General features: G+C 36.6%; 2 protein-coding genes across 2 annotated transcripts; both read left to right on the top strand.

Annotated features, from left to right (window-relative positions):
- The first annotated feature begins 2315 nt into the window (after window positions 1-2315).
- Window positions 2316-3818, top strand: LOC107956356 (uncharacterized). Its single transcript, XM_016892050.2, has 2 exons — window positions 2316-2498; window positions 2604-3818. The coding sequence occupies exons 1-2, from the start codon at window positions 2316-2318 to the stop codon at window positions 3816-3818; spliced, it is 1398 nt and encodes a 465-aa protein (XP_016747539.2).
- A 14419-nt stretch (window positions 3819-18237) lies between these two features.
- LOC107956357 (uncharacterized) lies at window positions 18238-18804 on the top strand. Its single transcript, XM_016892051.1, has one exon. The coding sequence runs from the start codon at window positions 18238-18240 to the stop codon at window positions 18802-18804; it is 567 nt and encodes a 188-aa protein (XP_016747540.1).
- Window positions 18805-20057: the final 1253 nt, after the last annotated feature.

Here is a 20057-nt window from a genome sequence, read left to right as displayed (position 1 = left end):
TGATATGTTGAATGATGATGTATATATATAGTGATAATAGTAAAGTTAAATTAACAATGCTAAATTAGTGAAAGTGAAAAGTAATAAATAATAATAATTTAGTATAAAAAATATTTGATAAAAAAAACTATGGTATATAAAAATAATAAAAATAATATAGTAGGTCTATTAATAATTATATTGAAAAAACTTTAGCGAAAAATATATACTTATAAAAATTATAAATAATAGTAAAATAATAGCAAACGGTAAAAAAATAATAAATAAAATATGATAAATAAAATATACAAGTCGATAAGGCCTATTCGAGAGCTGCCTATGTTCTAGCGTTTTCGAAAAAGCTAATGAATATTACTGGAATGAGCGAACAGTAGGTTACGGTGAGGATCAAGCAGAAAGGGGAGTGTAAGTGCATCCCATGGAAGAATTTGCGAGATTTGATCCTAACACATCCTGATATGAAGAAGAAAGTTGACGTCTTTGCCTTGAGTATCTACGAGTTGATGCTCTTCCCTAGGGCATTGGGATATGTTGATGAGGCGGTCACGGATCTATTCGACCGACTTGACAAGGGAGTCACACCAGTTCCTGCAATTTTAGCTGAGACATTCAGGTCCTTGAACGCGTGTAAAGGGACTGGCGAGGGCAGATTTATAGGGTGTGCACAATTATTGTTAGTATGGTTTCACAGTCATTTTTTGAAGATAGACAAAGGTCATTATCGAGCTTTCTTTGGGAATTATTCCCCATTAAAGGAGATAGCAGCTACACCCAGAAGAGATGACATATCGGAAGAAAACTGGATCGCGCTCCTACAGAATCTCCAAGGAAAGGACATTGAGTGGAAAGCACCTTGGTGGATGCCTAACAAAATTCTTTTTCGATGTGGGAGTTTCGATTGGGTCCCTTTGCTTGGGATCTGGGGAGCCATTGGATATGCTCTCTTGCTCGTGCTTAGGCAATATGCAACAAGACAATTCATACCGGTAACCCATGGGCTTGTTTAATGCAAATTTTCGTATAAGGGAGACTACAAGAAAAGGGTTAAATAGATTTCTAATGCTTGGAATCAGACTCGTCGAATGGAAGGGTTGGCTGCAGATCCGATGGCGACCCCTGAGTATGATGGATGGTTGAGTAGACGAGTTAACGACAATATCCCTGGGTCGAGTTTAGAGGGTGCTCAACCGATAGAGGAGTATCTGCAAGTAGTTCACTCCGAATTGGAAATTATAAAACAGAATTTTGGGAAAAGAAGTTCAGAGTTGGGGAAAAAGATAGAGCAACTCGAAGAGGAGAAGGTATATCTAAAATTGGACATTGACGTCCAGAAATTAGACGCCGAGAAACTGAGAAAGGGGAAAAGGAAAGCTGAAGAAGACTTGGACAGTCTGAAGAATGATTACAAGAAGCTGCATATGTCGATGAGAACTGCCGGGTTGGGAAAAACATCGAAGCAATGGCAACAAGAAATCCAAGAAGAAAAGTCTAAAGCCGATCAATGGAAGAGGAGGTTTTGTGATGCTCGAGCACGAGAGGAAGCCTTGAAAAGGACTACATCAGAGAGCCAAAGCGAAAATGAAACGTTAAGAGCTTGAATAACAGAGTTAGAAAAGGCATTGCATCAGCATTGTAGTCGCGACTCTATAATGGAATTAAAGGCTAGCTTAAGTGAGATCGAGAATCTGAAGGGGAAAATAGAAGAACTTAGGGCTGCGCTACAGGATTGTGAACACCGAATTGAATCACTAGAAGCAAATAGTGAGCAACTGGAGGAGCAACTTCACTGGTCCTAGAATAAAGTTCGAGATAGAGATCACCTCATGGGAGAAGCTATAGTTCAGATTCGAGAAGTGGTGAAATATTTACAAATCCTGGCAGTCCAAGCTGATGTATTAAATGTAAAATATGAGTCAGCATCGAACCGAGGTCAAGAGCTGGCTGAACTTTTTAAAAAAGTTAGAGCTCTGGGCATAAGGGCTAGGCCGTATATGTAGTCTATTTTTTATGTAAAGGATTTTGTCTTTTAGTAAAATTATTCTAAATAAAATTGAATCAGATTGACACCTTTTTGCATTCATGTCATGCATTTGCATTGCATAGCATCATAAACATTAAGTTGTACAAAAGAACGCTATTAATTAGTAATAATTTATCTAGTTACCCTGGAACATCGCTACTATACACGAAGGAAAACTAGGGATATGTATCAGAGGTTAGAGAAATTAGAACAAATGCAAAAGGAGATGCAGGAGCAACTGCAAGCTCAGATGCAAGAACAGCTGGCTAGGATCTAGCAGGAGGTGAGGGATCAAATGCTGGAGTCCCAGAAAAACATGCTGGAGTCACAGAACAACATGATGAGCCAGCTGACACAGCTGTTGAAAGGAGGGTCTGACAAAGGAAAAAGACCTATAGATGATATTGGGAATGACAATGAGGTTTCCGCTTGTCCTACAAGTTTTGCGCCAGTGAACATGCAAATACAACCACCAAGGGTGTCTATTAATGTCCAGCCTCTTTATCAAATTGGTACCTCAGCACTAGTAAACTTCCCAGTAGGATCGAACACCAACCTTGGAGATAATCTGGCAAACTCTTAGGTCCCTGACTTCGACGGTACAACAGAGGTGGAAAAGACAAAGGCTGAGGTCTCAAAACGATTTGAGGATCGATGCAAATGGTTGGAGGAAAAGTTCAAGGAGTTAGAGGATGCTGATCATTACTGCGGAATTGATGCAAAGGAACTGAGTTTGGTCCCGGACTTAGTACTTCCCCCGAAGTTTAAAATGCTGGAGTTTGAAAGATATAATGGGACCAGCTGCCCTGAGGATTACATTACGATATTTTGTCGAAGGATGACGGGGTATGTCAACAATGATCAACTGTTGATCCATTGTTTTCAGAACAGTTTGAGTGGGGCTGCAGCGAAATGGTACAATCAATTGAGTAGGACCCAAGTCAAGTCGTGGAAGGACCTAGTTCAAGCCTTCATGAAGCAGTACGGCCATATAACGGATATAGCACTTGACCGGATCACACTCCAGAATTTGGAGAAGAAGCCAAGTGAAAGCTTCCGGCAGTATGCTCGGAGATGGAGAGAGGTCGCTACACAGGTCCAACCACCGTTACTGGAAAAGGAAACAACCATGCTGTTTATTAATACCTTGAAGGCACCTTTTATTAATCATATGTTGGGGAGCGCAACTAAGAGTTTCGCAGACATAGTGATGTCTGATGAAATGATAGAAAATGCAATAAGGTGCGGGAAGATAGAAACAGGGGAAAGCACGAGAAGGTTAGCCCCGAAGAAAAAAGAAAACGAGGTAAGCAACGTGAGCTCAGGCTATTCAAAACCTGTCACCGTTAATCAATCGAGAATGATAGTCACAGGCCAGCAAGCCACACCAAGGCGAGAGCCTAACATAAGGCAGAATACAGAGAGGTTTCAGTTCACCCCTATACCAGTGACGTATAGGGAGTTGTACAAAAAGCTGTTCGATGCACACGTAGTGGCCCCTTTCCACTTAGAACCGTTACAACCCCCATACCCTAAATGCTATGATGCAAATGCTCAGTGCGAATACCACGCAGGGATTACGGGGCACTCGATAGAAAACTGTACCTCGTTCAAAAGGTGCGTAGAAAGGCTTATCAAAGCAGGTGTTGTAAAATTCGATGATACACCTAGTACGGGAAATCTGTTGCCCAGTCACACTGATAAAGAAGTAAACGCGATAATTAATGTGAGGAGGAAAGCCAAGCTGAATATCGCGGATGTGAGAACCCCATTGAAGCTAGTTTGGAAGGAAATGTAGAAGAGAGGTTTAGTCCCGCAGGGGTTGGGGAATAAAAGCCAAGATACACGGAACTACTGTGAGTTCCATTATGAGAAAGATCACGAAATCCAGAATTGTATTGAGTTTAGGGCCCTAGTACAGGGTCTAATGGATAATAAAGAATTGGAGTTCCTCGAGTCTGTCGAAAAGGAATATGTATGCTCTCTAGGAGGAGAGTCAAGTGAAGAAGGCTGCAGAGCCAGCCGTCTAGTGATAATTATTTCGATGCCCAGAGTTAGTGCAGTAGAAGCAAGAATCACACCAAGAGTTGTTATCCAGAAGCCAACGGCTCCCCCTTATAAAGATAGTCGTAGGGTTCCTTGGAATTATAACTGTAGTATAACAGTTTCAGAGAAGGAGGGTTCGATTGACACGCTTAACACAGAAGCTGAACCAGCAAAAGGAAAACCCATATTGCTCAAGCAAGAAGTCGAGAGATCAGAACCACTGGTTAATGAGCCAGTAATGGAAAATGAAGCCAATGAGTTCTTGAAGTTCCTAAGACACAGTGAGTATAGTGTTGTGGAACAACTACACCAACAACCGGATCGCATATCGATATTGGCTCTGCTGTTAAATTCGGAGGTCCACCGCAACGCATTGATGAAAGTGTTGAACGAAACCTATATTGCGGATGACATTTCAGTTAACAAATTGGATCGTTTTGTCGGCAACATAAGTGCTGACAATTTCATCTTCTTCAGCGATGATGAGATACCGCCAGGGGGTAGGGGGTCTACTAAGGCTCTGCATATCACTACACGTTACAAGGGGTATACACTACCTGGAGTACTGGTCGATAATGGGTCCGCATTAAACGTATTGCCTTGGTCTACATTAAACCGTTTACCTATAGACAGCTCCCACATGAAGACATGTCAGAACATAGTGAGAGCGTTTGACGGTACAGAAAGGAAAGTGATGGGAAGGATAGAGATACCTCTCCAGATTAGCCCAAACGCGTATGGGGTAGATTTCCTCGTGATGGACATTAAGCCTTCCTATAACTGTCTATTAAGAAGATATTGGATTCACTCAGCTGGAGCAGTGCCATCCTCGCTGCACCAAAAGCAAAAGATGGTTACTGAGGGTCGGCTAATAACAATAAATGCAGAGGAGGACATTATTGCATCAGTTACCAGTGATGCACCCTACGTAAAGAATGACAACGAAGCGGTTGAATGTTCATTTCGATCGTTAGAGTTTGTAAACGTAACGTTTATAGCTGAATGAAGCAGGATTCCGATATCTAAGATATCAGGGGCTACGAAAATGAGCCTGCAGCTGACAGTTGGGAAAGGGGCGTTACTTGGCAGAGGACTCAGGAGGCACCTCCGTGGACAAGTTAGAGTACCAGTCTTGGTTGGTAAGTGGGATCGCTTCGGTTTTGGGTTAAGGCTAGATGCATGCCAAGTGAAGAAGGAGTTTGAAAGGAAACAAGAACAGCGGAGAGCAAGATTGAGTGGGACAGAAGTCAGGTGGGAACCGATGAGCTTCCTCCACATTTCCCAAACATTTGTATCTGGAGGGTTTATTCATTCTGCACAGGAGAGGATAAAAGAAGGAATGGTCGAGGATGTGATGGGAATTTGGAACATCAACGCTACGTTTGAAAAGGAAGTAATGGAGAGAAATTTATCAGGCATTTGCCCGTATGAGCCTGGGAGTGTTTTGGATAACTGGACTGAGGAAGAAATTCCTGTAATCTTTAGAGCTAACACAGAGTAATATTCAAAACCCACTTGTTGTCTTCTAGCCTAGGGACAATAAGAATCTTTTGTGAAATAGGCTCATGTTCAAACATTATTATTTTCAATAAAAAATGCATTTTCATATATCAGTTCGAGCAATTATCCTTTCTTCTTTTTCATTTCATACACAATCATACCATACAAAGGAATTATTCATTTCGTTTTCTTTGGGTATTCTCTTATACTCATAATAGGCTTCCGGATGTCAACGTCATGAGTAATGCTGATGTAAGCCCGGAATCTCCTTTTGAGCGAGACATGTGCTTTGAGGGATTTCAGGATTTTAAAGAGGACGAGGATTGTGGTTTATCTCCCGATTTTTTAAGGAAGGTAGAGTGAGAAGAGGAACAGATCTTGCCACACAAAGAGACTATTGAGATTGTGGCCCCGGAAGAGGGGAAGGAAGTTAAAATTGGCACTTGCGTTAACGAGAAAACAAGACAAAACCTCATTGAGTTGTTGAAAGAATTCAAGGACGTCTTTGCATGGTCATACCAGGATATGCTGGCCTAAGTACCGATATCGCAGTGCACCGTGTCCCTACAAAAAATGAGTACAAGCTAGTTTAGCAGAAGCTCCGAAGGATGAGACCCGATGTAGCAATGAAAATAAAAGAAGAAGTCAAGAAACAGTTTGATGCTGGCTTATTACAGGTGGTTAATTACTCAGAGTGGGTGGCCAACATCGTCCCTGTCCCACAGAAAGATGGGAAAGTGCGGATGTGTGTAGATTACAGAGATTTAAATATGGCCAGCCCAAAGGATAACTTTCCATTGCTTCACATAGACACTCAAGTGGATAATACGGTAGGCTATTCGCTGTTCTCCTTCATGGATGGGTTCTCCGGGTACAATCAGATCAAGATGCATACTGAGGACATGGAGAAAACCAGATTCATAACTTTATGGGGAACGTTTTGCTATAAGGTAATGCCCTTTGGGTTGAAAAATGCATGAGCCACATACCAAAGAGCCATGGTAACCTTGTTCCATGACATGATGCACAAGGAAATTGAGGTTTACGTTGACGACATGATTGCAAAATCCCGAACTGAAGAGGAGTGTAACACCCCCTAACCCCAAACCGTCGCCGGAACAGGGCTACGAGGCATTACCGGATATATCAGTCAACTTATGGATATTTTACAATTATTATAACATTCATAGTATAATTGAAGAATTATGTCCCTATAATGGACTTTCGAAGCCCAACACAAGTATTAAAGTGGAATGGAATGGGACTTGTTCGAGTATTCAGAGATTTTTTTTATTTTTATTTTATTTTTACAAAAATTTCGACAGTATTTCTTCTTAATTTTTACATAAAACCCCCTGCAAATTCAAACCAAAAACCAACTAATCCAAAATCAATGGCACAATCAAAAACAATTTAAACCTAAATATATCTAAATCATAACCAATTCATTAACATAGTCATTTAATAACTAAACATTCATCATATTAATCCAAATTAACTAATAACTTCATTCATTTTTCATTCCAACTTATACCAAATTATATAATATAATATTTACCATTTTATCAAACTAATAACAAAATGTGGTATACCATTCTTATAACCAACATTACAAGTATATCTATATAACTTATACAACACCTAGTACATGCCACTTTCAATTAAGAAAGAAAACATCACCCAAAATTTGCTGAAGTCGGGATCGTTTAGATGCTGGACCGGGGTACTAGACTCCTATTAACTTGCGCACGGAAACAACCACACGCTGAGTATTCCGTACTCAGTGGTATTACCATAATTCAAATTATAATAGCAATAAAGAATTTTAATTACCAAACATGTAACTATCTAATTTCACAAATATCAATTCATTCTTAAACTTTCATTAATTAATAATAACGATACAATTTTTATTTATTCTTCAGTTTCCATCACATATTACATGTAACAATTTCAATCACTACATGAACATTAAGTTCATGCCTTTCATTTTCAATCTCAATTTCAAACCACTATTCAACTTTTTCATTTCTTTCAATATTTCAATAATATAATCAATCAATTTATTTTAAATTTCTCATTTTAGATATTCACCCTATTAACAAATCCGGACTTTGACGGATACACGGATTCCAACCCAACACACCAGTACGGCACATTGTGCCTAAAACGGTACATAGTACCTGATCAGTATACGACACATAAAGTGCCTAAAACGACACACGAGGTGCCTGATACGACACACGAGGTGCCTGAAATAGGCCACATAAAGTGCCTGATCAGTAAAGCCGGCAAATTCCCGTACACTTCCAGATCCTATGGCATGCCAATTATATTCGACTTAGCCCGACTAGTTAATAGGGTATTTCAATTCTCAATTCACTTTCATTTCCATTCCAAGATTACTTTTCAATTAAAATTTTCACATTCAAATCAATTTACAATTCAATTATACATACACATTCACCATTCAATTCAATTCTCATTCAACTCAAATATCAATACTTACCTTATAATTCACTTATTAAATATAGAATTGATATAAAACATTTAATAAAAAGTAATTTGAATTACAGTAATACAAACCGTGAATTTCTCGTTTTAATCCTCGATAGTTTTCTCCTTTCCTTTGTGCGCCGATGTCTTGGGTTCTTTGTTAACTACGAAAATAATAATAATTTATAATCATCAATATAACACAATTCAATTTAATCCATGAGCCTAAACATGCAAATTTAACCATTTTTATACACATAATTCCACTATTTACTTATATGTTCATTCAAAGCTGTCTACTTGAGTCATTGTTACTAAATCATTTATATCTTGAGCTAGGAAACTCCAAATTAAGATCCACTAATTTTCCCTGGAACTAGACTAACATATATTCTTACCATAAAATTTTTAGAATTTTTCGTTTAGCCAATAAGTACAGTTTATTCTTTAAAGTTGCCCCTGTTCTGCTGTCAAATAGTTCTGACCATTTTTCACTAAAAATTGGTTATCTCCTTGTACAAGATTCGAACGATGTTCCCGTTTAATTATCTTGAAAATAGGTTCAATAAGGATTTTAAACATATAAATTCCAACCTATAATTAGTTTTATACAATTTTTAATGATTTTTCAAAGTTAGAACAGGGGAATCCGAATTCATTCTGACCTTGTCTCTCTCATGATCTAAAATTCTGTTGCTTACACCGTTTCTTCTATAAGAAACTAGACTCAATAAGCTTTAATTCCATTTTTTTTTCATTATGTAGTTCGATTTATTCATTTTTTTGTGAATTTTCAAAATCAGAACACTACCACTGCCCAAAATTGTTTTGTGAAAAATGCTAATAACCAAATTTACAACACCAATTCACACTTTATTTCTATTCAAATTTCATTTAAACTCAATTTAGCTATTAAATTTTCAACATATTTTCCTAATTTCAAATTTATTTCCATTTAATCCCTAAAACTCAAAACTTATAGCTTAGTTTACGATTCAATCCTTTATTCAATTCCAATAAAAATTTCTATCAAATAAACCCCCAATTCCATCATTTTATTCAACATGAACCAAACTTAGAAATCTAATGACTTTCAAAATTTCTACTTAAAACAAGTACTATTTATCTCTAGGATTCCAAAAACTCAAAAATCATAAGAAAATGGGCTAAATTGACTTACCAAATTAACTTGGAACCTTTAAAACCCTATTTTCCCTTTTTCTTTTCTTTCTTTCTTTCTCCCCTGTTTCTTCTCTGTTTCGTTTCCTGCTATCCTGTTTCATTCCTTCTTTTTTATTCTTTTGTTTCTTTCATTTATTTTCTTTTTATTTACTTTACTTTTAATAATAATAATTTAATATATATTTTAACACATAAAAATCTCAGATTTTTATGTTTATGCCGCCTCACTTAGGACAAATGGCATAATTGCCATTTTGGTCCTCTTCATTTTCTTTTAATCTACAATTTAACTTTCATCCTTTATTCAATTTAGTCATTTTTCCTAATTACTCTTAATTAAGCTAAATTCACCTAATTTAAACCTAATTAAACGCATCGCTAAACTCATAAATATTTCTAGTAATTATTTTGAACTCAATTTACTAAGACGGAGGCCTGTTAATGTACTTTTCCAATGCCCGTGAATTTTGGGTCATTACATTTCTTCCCCCTTAATAAATTTCGTCCTCGAAATTTACCTAAGAATAGATGAGGATATTGTGCTCTCATCGTTTCTTCCGGTTCCCAAGTCGCTTCTTCCATACTATGACTCCTCCATAACACTTTTACTAGAGGGACCCGTTTATTTCTCAGCTCTTTTACTTCTCGAGCTAATATCTGAACCGGCTCTTCTTCATAAGTCAAATCAGACCGAATTTGAATATTTTCAATAGGAATAATGTGGGAAGGATCTGATCTATATCTCCGAAGCATCGAAACATGAAAAACATCATGAATTTTCTGTAATTCTGGAGGTAAAGCTAGTCGATAGGCAACAGGCCCAATTCTTTCCACAACCTCATACGACCCAATAAAACGTGGACTTAACTTACCCTTTCGGCCAAATCTCAAAACTTTCTTCCAAGGTGATACTTTGAGGAATACTTTATTACCAACAGAATATTCAATGTCTCGCCGTTTCAAGTCTGCATATGATTTCTGCCTATCAAAAGTTGCTTTCAATCTATCTTTAATCTTCTTAACTGTTTCTTCTGTTTCTTGAATCAATTCTGGCCCAATCATTTTTCTTTCATTCAATTCTGTCCAACATACCGGTGATCGACACCTTCGACCATATAATGCTTTCTACGGAGCCATTTGAATACTAGATTGGAAACTATTGTTATAGACAAATTCAGCTAATGGCAAATAACGTTCCCAACCTGATTCAAAATCAATGATACAAGCCCGAAGCATATCTTCTAATATCTGTATTACCCGTTCAGACTGTCCATCTATTTGCGGATGAAAAGCCGTACTAAAGTTAAGTCGAGTACCCAAGGATTCATGTAGCTGTCTCCAAAATCTCGATGTGAACCGAGGATCTCGATCTGAGATTATTGACACCGGAATACCATGTAATCTAACAATTTCTCGAATATACACTTCTGCAAGCTTCTGCAATGACCAATCTGTTCTAACAGCTATAAAGTGAGCTGATTTTGTAAGCCGATCAACAATTACCCAAATAACATTCTTTTTACTTGCTGACAATGGCACTCCTGTAACAAAATCCATTGTAATACGATCCCATTTCCACTCAGGAATGCTAATAGGCTGAAATAATCCAGTAGGAACTTGATGTTCTGCCTTTACTCGCTGACATGTCAAACATTTACTAACATATTCAACTATGTCCCTTTTCATTCCAGGCCACCAATATAATTCTCGTAAATCACAATACATCTTTGTTCCACCAGGGTACAAAGCAAAAGCACTATCATGTGCTTCTCGAAGAATTAACTTTTTTAGTTCAGAAGTAGCTGGAACACAAACTCGATTTTGAAACCTCAAACAATCATGCCTGTCAATACTAAAACTCTTGGTTGTACCATTCTGAACCATTTCTCTTTTCTTCAATAGTCTATCATCTTTCATCTGAGCTGCTCTAATCTGATCAAACATCATCGGCTTAACCCTTAATTCAGCTAGCAAGCTTCCATCATCATTAATACTAAGTCGAGCAAATATTGCCCTTAATTCCCCCACTGCTTTTCTACTCAATGCATCAGCTACCATGTTCGCCTTTCCCGGGTGGTAATCTATAATACAATTATAATCTTTCAGAAGTTCGATCCACCGTCTCTGTCTTAAATTCAACTCCTTCTGCGACAGAAGATATTTAAGACTTTTGTGATCCGTGTAAATGTAGCATTTTTCACCATATAGGTAATGCCTCCAAATCTTTAAAGTAAAAATTACTGCAGCTAGCTCCAAGTCGTGCGTCAGGTAATTACGTTCATGTGGTTTTAGTTGTCGAGATGCATAAGCTACGACCTTCCCATCTTGCATCAATACACAACCCAGACCGCTTAGAGAAGCATCACTATACACAACAAAATCTTTTCCCGACTCTGGTAATGTTCATACCGGTGCCTCTGTCAACATTTGCTTCAAAGTCTCAAAACTCTTCTGGCATTGGTCATCCCAGATAAAAGGAACATTCTTTTGCAGTAGTTTAGTCATTGGTAGTGCTATCTTTGAGAATCCATTTACAAACCTCCTGTAATACCCAGCTAAACCGAGAAAACTGCGTACCTCTGATATATTCTTGGGTGGTTTCCATTAGACAATCGCTTCAATTTTCTTTGGATCAACCCGAATTCCGTCTGTAGATACTACATGTCCCAGAAATACAACCTCTGATAACCAAAATTCACATTGACTGAGCTTTCCATACAACTGTTTCTCTCGTAAAATCTGTAGAACTATTCGAAGATGCTGATCATGTTTTGCTTCTGTCTTCGAATATACCAATATATCATCAATAAAAATCACCACAAACTGATCTAAATACGGCTGAAAAATGCGGTTCATCAAATCCATGAAAGCAGTTGGGGCATTGGTCAACCCAAACGGCATCACTAAAAATTATAATGGCCATAACGAGTACGAAAGGCAGTCTTAGGCACATCACTTTCCTTCACCTTTAGCTGATAATACCCGAATCTCAAATCAATTTTTGAAAATACTGAAGCTCCCTTAAGTTGATCAAACAAATCATCTATACAAGGCAACGGATATCGATTCTTGATTGTCACTTTATTCAACTGTCGATAATCAATGCATAACCGCATGGAACCATCTTTCTTTTTAACAAACAACACTGGAGCTCCCCAGGGTGAAATGCTTGGTCTAATAAATCCACGATCTAGTAAATCCTGTAACTACACCTTCAACTCTTTCAACTCAGTGGGCGACATTCGATATGGAGGTATAGAGATTGGTGCTGTACCCGGATACACTTCAATAGCAAATTCAACCTCTCTATAAGGTGGTAAGCCCGGTAATTCTTCAAGAAATACATCTGAAAACTCACATACGATCCTGATCTGACTACACTGACTTCCAACTGAATCAGAATTAATAACATATGCCAAATATGCTGAACAACCCTGCTGAAGCAATTTATTAGCTTTCATTATCGAAATGATGCGTGTCGGACCACTGGTACGGATGCCACTTACTCCAACTCTATCCCCATCCTCTGTCTGAATACTGAACCTCTTTTTGTAACAATCTAAAATCACCCCATATTCGGATAACCAATCCATGCCCAAAATTATATCAAAGTCCCCAAATGGCATAATTAACAAGTCAACCAGAAAAGTTTTATTCTGTATAATCAACGGGCATATTAGACAGACTTGATTCACTAACATTGTTTGCCCCAACGGACTCGACACCTCAATAGACACTCTAGACATTTCGAATTTTAATTTTCTCAACTCAACTAAATTCGAAATAATGTAAGAATGTGAAGATCCAGGATCAATTAAAGCATAAACAGGCTCAGAATACAATAAAAATATACCTGTTACCACATCGTGGGCATCGCCTTCTTCACGAGTTTTGACCACATAAGCTCTAGCTGGTATTCTGGCTTCAGACTGCTGAGTAATAATATCATTGCTCCTTCTACCGGTTCCTCCTCTGGCAACCGAACTACCTCTACCTAGACCTCTGCCTCGAGCAGTAGATACTAATTTTTGTGATGTGACAGGAGTATCATTTTTATTCTTCAGACAGTCTTTAACAAAATGTTCCGTCGACCCACAATGGAAACAACCTCCGATCACTTTCCAACATTCACCCAAATGTCTCTTTCCACAATGTCCACATTCTGGAATGTCCACATCTCGAGGTGGACCTCGTAGACTACCAGTAGATACCGTCGTCTGTTTTCCCTGGCTTTTTCCACCTCTGTCTGATCTAAAATTGAATCTCCAACCACTCTAAGATTCTTTTGGTCTTTTCGGCTGAGGGTTCCAACTGGTAGTTCCCGTACGCTTCCCAGCTGGTCTAACACTTTGAGTCTTTTTATTAAAGCCCAACACTTGTTCTACCATTTTAGCTCGCTCAATCAAGTCTACCATTTCAGCAATACGTTGAGATACCAACTGTAATTTGATCTCATCTCGTAGACCCCGTAAAAATCTCTTACAACTATCAGCTTCAGTTGGAATAAACTCTGAGGCATATCTACTGAGTCTCGAGAATTCCCTCTCATAGTTTATTACTGACATGTCACCCTGTTGTAACGTCAAAAACTCTCGTTTCTTGTCTTCGATGTACATTTCTCTGATATATTTCTTTTGAAACTCTTTCTGAAATAGATCCCAAGTTATCTGATTCTCTGGTAAATGTCGAACCATTGATTCCCACCATAAGTAAGCTTCTTCTTGTAACAAAGATACAGCACAAATCAAACACTCTCGGGGGGTACAATCTAATTGTCATAAAATTCTTTTAATCGACTCCATCCAATTTTCAGCTACAGATGGATCAACTCCTTTCAGACCTATAAATTCATTAGCACCATACTTTCTCAATTCCTTTATCGGGGCTCGTCTTTGAATTGGAACTGAAGTCATAGCAGGAACAATTTCCACTATTCTTTGTAGTGCATCAGCAATTTTTCTATTTGTATCAGAATCATCTCTATCATTTCTTCTTTCTGCTCTAGGAGGTTGGTTTCTCATCGGGTTAATACTAGGTGTTACCGATTCAGTTTCATCTAACCCGTAAGATTCTTCTTCTCCAGTATGCATTTCTTCATCAGTATCATTTATTCTTTCATCCGACATCTTTAATCTATAAAACAAAACAAATAAATAGATCAGCATCCAAAAATCCCGACTCAATTTCGACTCAAAAGTGGCATATACTTCTAGACTCAATTTCGAGCTCAATATAGCCTGAAAATCAGCTAAACTTGATAGCTCTGATACCAACAAATGTAACACCCTCTAACCCCAAACCGTCGCTGGAACAGGGCTACGAGGCATTACCGGATATATCAGACAACTTATGGATATTTTACAATTATTATAACATTCATAGTATAATTGAAGAATTATGTCCCTATAATGGACTTTCGAAGCCCAACACAAGTATTAAAGTGGAATGGAATGGGACTTGTTCGAGTATTCAGAGATTTTTTTATTTTTATTTTTATTTTTACAAAAATTTCGACAGCATTTCTTCTTAATTTTTACATAAAACCCCCTGCAAATTCAAACCAAAAACCAACTAATCCAAAATCAATGGCACAATCAAAAACAATTTAAACCTAAATATATCTAAATCATAACCAATTCATTAACATAGTCATTTAATAACTAAACATTCATAATATTAATCCAAATTAACTAATAACTTCATTCATTTTTCATTCCAACTTATACCAAATTATATAATATAATATTTACCATTTTATCAAACTAATAACAAAATATGGTATACCATTCTTATAACCAACATTACAAGTATATCTATATAACTTATACAACACCTAGTACATGCCACTTTCAATTAAGAAAGAAAACATCACCCAAAATTTGCTGGAGTCGGGATCGTTCAGATGCTGGACCGGGGTACTAGACTCCTATTAACCTGCGCACGGAAACAACCGCACGCTGAGTATTCCGTACTCAGTGGTATTACCATAGTTCAAATTATAATAGCAATAAAGAATTTTAATTACCAAACATGTAACTATCTAATTTCACAAATATCAATTCATTCTTAAACTTTCATTAATTAATAATAACGATACAAGTTTTATCTATTCTTCAGTTTCCATCACATATTACATGTAACAATTTCAATCACTACATGAACATTAAGTTCATGCTTTTCATTTTCAATCTCAATTTCAAACCACTATTCAACTTTTTCATTTCTTTCAATATTTCAATAATATAATCAATCAATTTATTTTAAATTTCTCATTTTACATATTCACCCTATTAACAAATCCAGACTTTGACGGATACACGGATTCCAACCCAACACACCAGTACGGCACATTGTGCCTAAAACGGTACATAGTACCTGATCAGTATACGACACATAAAGTGTCTAAAACGACACTCGAGGTGCCTGGTACGACACACGAGGTGCTTGAAATACGACACATAAAGTGCCTGATCAGTAAAGCCGGCAAATTCCTGTACACTTCCAGATCCTATGGCATGCCAATTATATCCGACTTAGCCCGACTAGTTAATAAGGTATTTCAATTCTCAATTCACTTTCATTTCCATTCCAAGATTACTTTTCAATTAAAATTTTCACATTCAAATCAATTTACAATTCAATTATACATACACATTCACCATTCAATTCAATTCTCATTCAACTCAAATATCAATACTTACCTTATAATTCACTTATTAAATATAGAATTGATATAAAACATTTAATAAAAAGTAATTTGAATTATAGTAATACAAACCGTGAATTTCTTGTTTTAATCCTTGATAGCTTTCTCCTTTTCTTTGTGCGCCGATGTCTTGGGTTCTTTGTTAACTACGAAAATAATAATAATTTATAATCATCAATGTAACATAATTCAATTTAATCCATGAGCCTAAACATGCAAATTTAACCATTTTTATACACATAATTCCACTATTTACTTATATGTTCATTCAAAGCTGTCTACTTGAGTCGTTGTTACTAAATAATTTATATCTTGAGCTAGGAAGCTCCAAATTAAGATCCACTAATTTTCCCTGAAACTAAACTCACATATATTTTTACCATAAAATTTTTAAAATTTTTGGTTCAGCCAATAAGTACAGTTTATTCTTTAAAGTTGCCCCTGTTCTGCTGTCAAACAGTTTTGACCATTTTTTACTAAAAATTGATTATCTCCCTGTACAAGATTCGAACGATGTTCCTGTTTAATTATATTGAAAATAGGTTCAATAAGGATTTTAAACATATAAATTCCAACCTATAATTACTTTTATACAATTTTTAATGATTTTTCAAAGTTAGAACAGGGGAATCCGAATTCATTCTGACCTTGTCTCTCTCATGATCTAAAATTCTGTTGCTTACACCGTTTATTCTATAAGAAACTAGACTCAATAAGATTTAATTCCATATTTTTTTTCATTATCTAGTTCTATTTATTCATTTTTTTGTGAATTTTCAAAATCAGAACACTACCACTGCCCAAAACTGTTTTGTGAAAAATGTTAATAACTAAATTTACAACACCAATTCACATTTTATTTCTATTCAAATTTCATTTAAACTCAATTTAGCTATTAAATTTTCAACATATTTTCCTAATTTCGAATTTATTTCCATTTAATCCCTAAAACTCAAAACTTATAGCTTAGTTTACGATTCAATCCTTTATTCAATTCCAATCAAAATTTCTATCAAATAAACCCCCAATTCCATCATTTTATTCAACATGAACCAAACTTAAAAATCTAATGACTTTCAAAATTTCTACTTAAAACAAGTACTATTTATCTCTAGGATTCCAAAAACTCAAAAATCATAAGAAAATGGGCTAAATTGACTTACCAAATTAACTTGGAACCTTTAAAACTCTATTTTCCCTTTTTCTTTTCTTTCTTTCTTTCTCCCCTGTTTCTTCTCTGTTTCGTTTCCTGCTATTCTGTTTCCTTCCTTCTTTTTATTCTTTTGTTTCTTTCCTTTATTTCCTTTTTATTTACTTTACTTTTAATAATAATAATTTAATATATATTTTAACACATAAAAATCTCAGATTTTTATGTTTATGCCGCCTCACTTAGGACAAATGGCATAATTGTCATTTTGGTCCTCTTCATTTTCTTTTAATCTACAATTTAACTTTCATCCTTTATTCAATTTAGTCATTTTTCCTAATTACTCTTAATTAAGCTAAATTCACCTAATTTAAACCTAATTAAACACATCGCTAAACTCATAAATATTTCTAGTAATTATTTTGAACTCGATTTACTAAGACGGAGGCCTGTTAATGTACTTTTACGATGCCCGTGAATTTTGGGTCATTACAAGGAGCATGTGCGAGTGTTGAGAAAATTATTCCTGAGGTTGAGAAAATTCCAATTAAAGCTCAATCCATCAAAATGCACCTTCGGAGCTAGGTCCGGAAAGTTACTCAGCTTCGTAGTCAGTGAGAAGGGAATAGAAGTCGACCTTGATAAAGTCAAGGCTATACAGGAATTGCCTCCGCCACAAACTCAGAAAGAAGTCTGAGGTTTCCTAGGGAGACTAAACTACATCGCACGGTTTATTTCGCAACTGATGGAGAAGTGTGACCCCATATTCCGTCTTCTTAAAAAGCACAATCCTAGGGTATGGGATGATGAATGCCAAAAAACCTTTGAAATGGTTAAACAATATTTGTCCAGTCCCCCAGTGCTAACACCACCAAGCCCTGGTAGACCATTGATACTGTACTTAACAGTATTTGATAATTCGATGGGGTGTGTGCTCGGCCAACACGATGAGACTGGGAGAAAAGAAAGAGCGATATATTACCTCAGTAAAAAATTCACTGAATGTAAAATGAGGTATCCGCCAATTGAGAAGCTATGCTGTGCTTTGGTTTGGTTTGGACAACACGAAGGTTAAGGCAATACATGTTGTACCATACAACTTGGCTAATCTCAAAGTTAGACCCTCTCAAATACATGATGGAGTCAACCGCTTTAAATGGAAGGATGACCCGATGGCAGATTCTGCTCTTCGAATTTGACATAGTCTATGTAAACCAAAAAGCTGTGAAGGGGAGTGCAATAGCAGATTTCCTAGCTAGTAGAGCTTTAGAGGACTATGAACCTTTGAATTTCAATTTCCCCAATGAAGATCTAATGTATGTAGCAATCGCTGAAGGAGACATGCCTGAAGATCATTCTTGGAAATTAAATTTTGACGGAGCATCAAATGCCGTTGGAAATGGAGTTGGGGCAGTACTGATATCCCCGAATGTATATCATTATCCTTTCACTTGCAAGCTGGATTTTGACTGTACAAATAACATGGCAGAATACGAGGCATGTATCATGGGAATTCGGGCAGCTATAGACCGCGAAATCAAAGTATTAGAAGTATATGGAGATTCTGCATTGGTAATTTATCAGCTTAAAGGCGAGTGGGAAACGAGAGATCCCAAATTGATCAGTTACCGAAAGTTAATCCGGGAATTAATTAAAGAGTTTGATGATATTACCTTTCATTACCTCCCGCGAGACGAGAATTAGATGGTTGACGCCTTGGCTACACTTGTAATACCCCTACCCGTATTCATTGCCGGAATAGGGTACGAGGCATTACCAGAGTTTATGAATTAATTTTTTTATATTATATATAATCCCTTTATAAATATCTAACCTTCCCTGCAATATTAAATCGAGACCAATCCACATCAACCAAATCAATTCAACATATTTTCAAGATAAATTCATGCATATTTATAAGATAACGTCATCACATATCTAAAACCAGATTTGTTAACCATACTCATGGCTAACTTTACATTCATTTCACGTTAACATTTACTTTGTTAGCTTATACATGCCATTGATTTCCAAAATAAAGTTTCTTTATATATCGAAATCCTGAGGTTGACAGTGTGATGTGTCTCCGACCAAATCTGACCTCCGAGCTCTTAACACTACAAAACAGGGAAAAAGGAAACGGGGTAAGCACTTTGTGCTTAGTAAGCTCATGTAACAAGAATTATACTTACCTAATATTTTCAATACAATATAATAAACATTCATATATCCATTCAATGCATTATTACCCTAACATGCACAAACTCAACATTCAAGTTAGTACAATAATTTTCATGTATCAATAATATATATACCATGATTGATGAGCCCGTCAATACCATGATTTCCATTTCCTTATTATTTTTCCATATTTATCCCATTGAATTTATCAGAATTTCGATGGATTTTCAAAGGTACACATTTATTGTACAATTCCGGGTCCGTCAATTCATATTCATGTGCGCACATATCCATTTCAGAGAGCACACTCCCGCGAACCTCAACCTTGCAGCGGGATTACCAGTCCAGGCTAAATCCCCTGCAATATAAACTCATAGAGTATTGTCAGGATTACCAGTCCAGGCTAAATCCCCTGCAACGACAATTACTCTAATGAGTTTGGATCTGAATTACCAGTCCAGGCTAAATTCAGACCCTAATTCGAATTACCCGTCCGGGCTAAATCCATTTTACACATATTCTTCGGGAGGGCTATATTAGGATAGGGTCACCCGTCCGGGCTAGATCCTTTTTACCGTCAATTCCTTTTCAGAGATCCATCGAATTTTCCTTTCATTCAACCGGGATTTCTTCCCATTTTATCAAATATATCAATGTTTCATAAATTTTCATACAATGAACATTCAAATCATATTCATATCAAAAACATGCATTTCAAGCATTTAAGAATATAATTCAAGTTAAACGAACTTACCTTGATACTTGTTTGTAAACAA

Source organism: Gossypium hirsutum, chromosome A07, assembly GCF_007990345.1.
Source record: "Gossypium hirsutum isolate 1008001.06 chromosome A07, Gossypium_hirsutum_v2.1, whole genome shotgun sequence".
Lineage (NCBI taxonomy): Eukaryota > Viridiplantae > Streptophyta > Magnoliopsida > Malvales > Malvaceae > Gossypium > Gossypium hirsutum.
The sequence above is the reverse complement of the archived record's forward strand: the minus strand, read 5'-3'. Positions and strand labels throughout refer to the sequence as shown.

Coding starts and splice junctions, on each gene's coding strand:
- LOC107956356 (XM_016892050.2), top strand. CDS start 2,316: ATGCTGGAGTCCCAGAAAAACATGCTGGAGTCACAGAACAACATGATG. Junction 2,499..2,603: donor TGCAAATACAACCACCAAGG/GTGTCTATTAAT, acceptor GCAAACTCTTAG/GTCCCTGACTTCGACGGTAC.
- LOC107956357 (XM_016892051.1), top strand. CDS start 18,238: ATGGAGTCAACCGCTTTAAATGGAAGGATGACCCGATGGCAGATTCTG.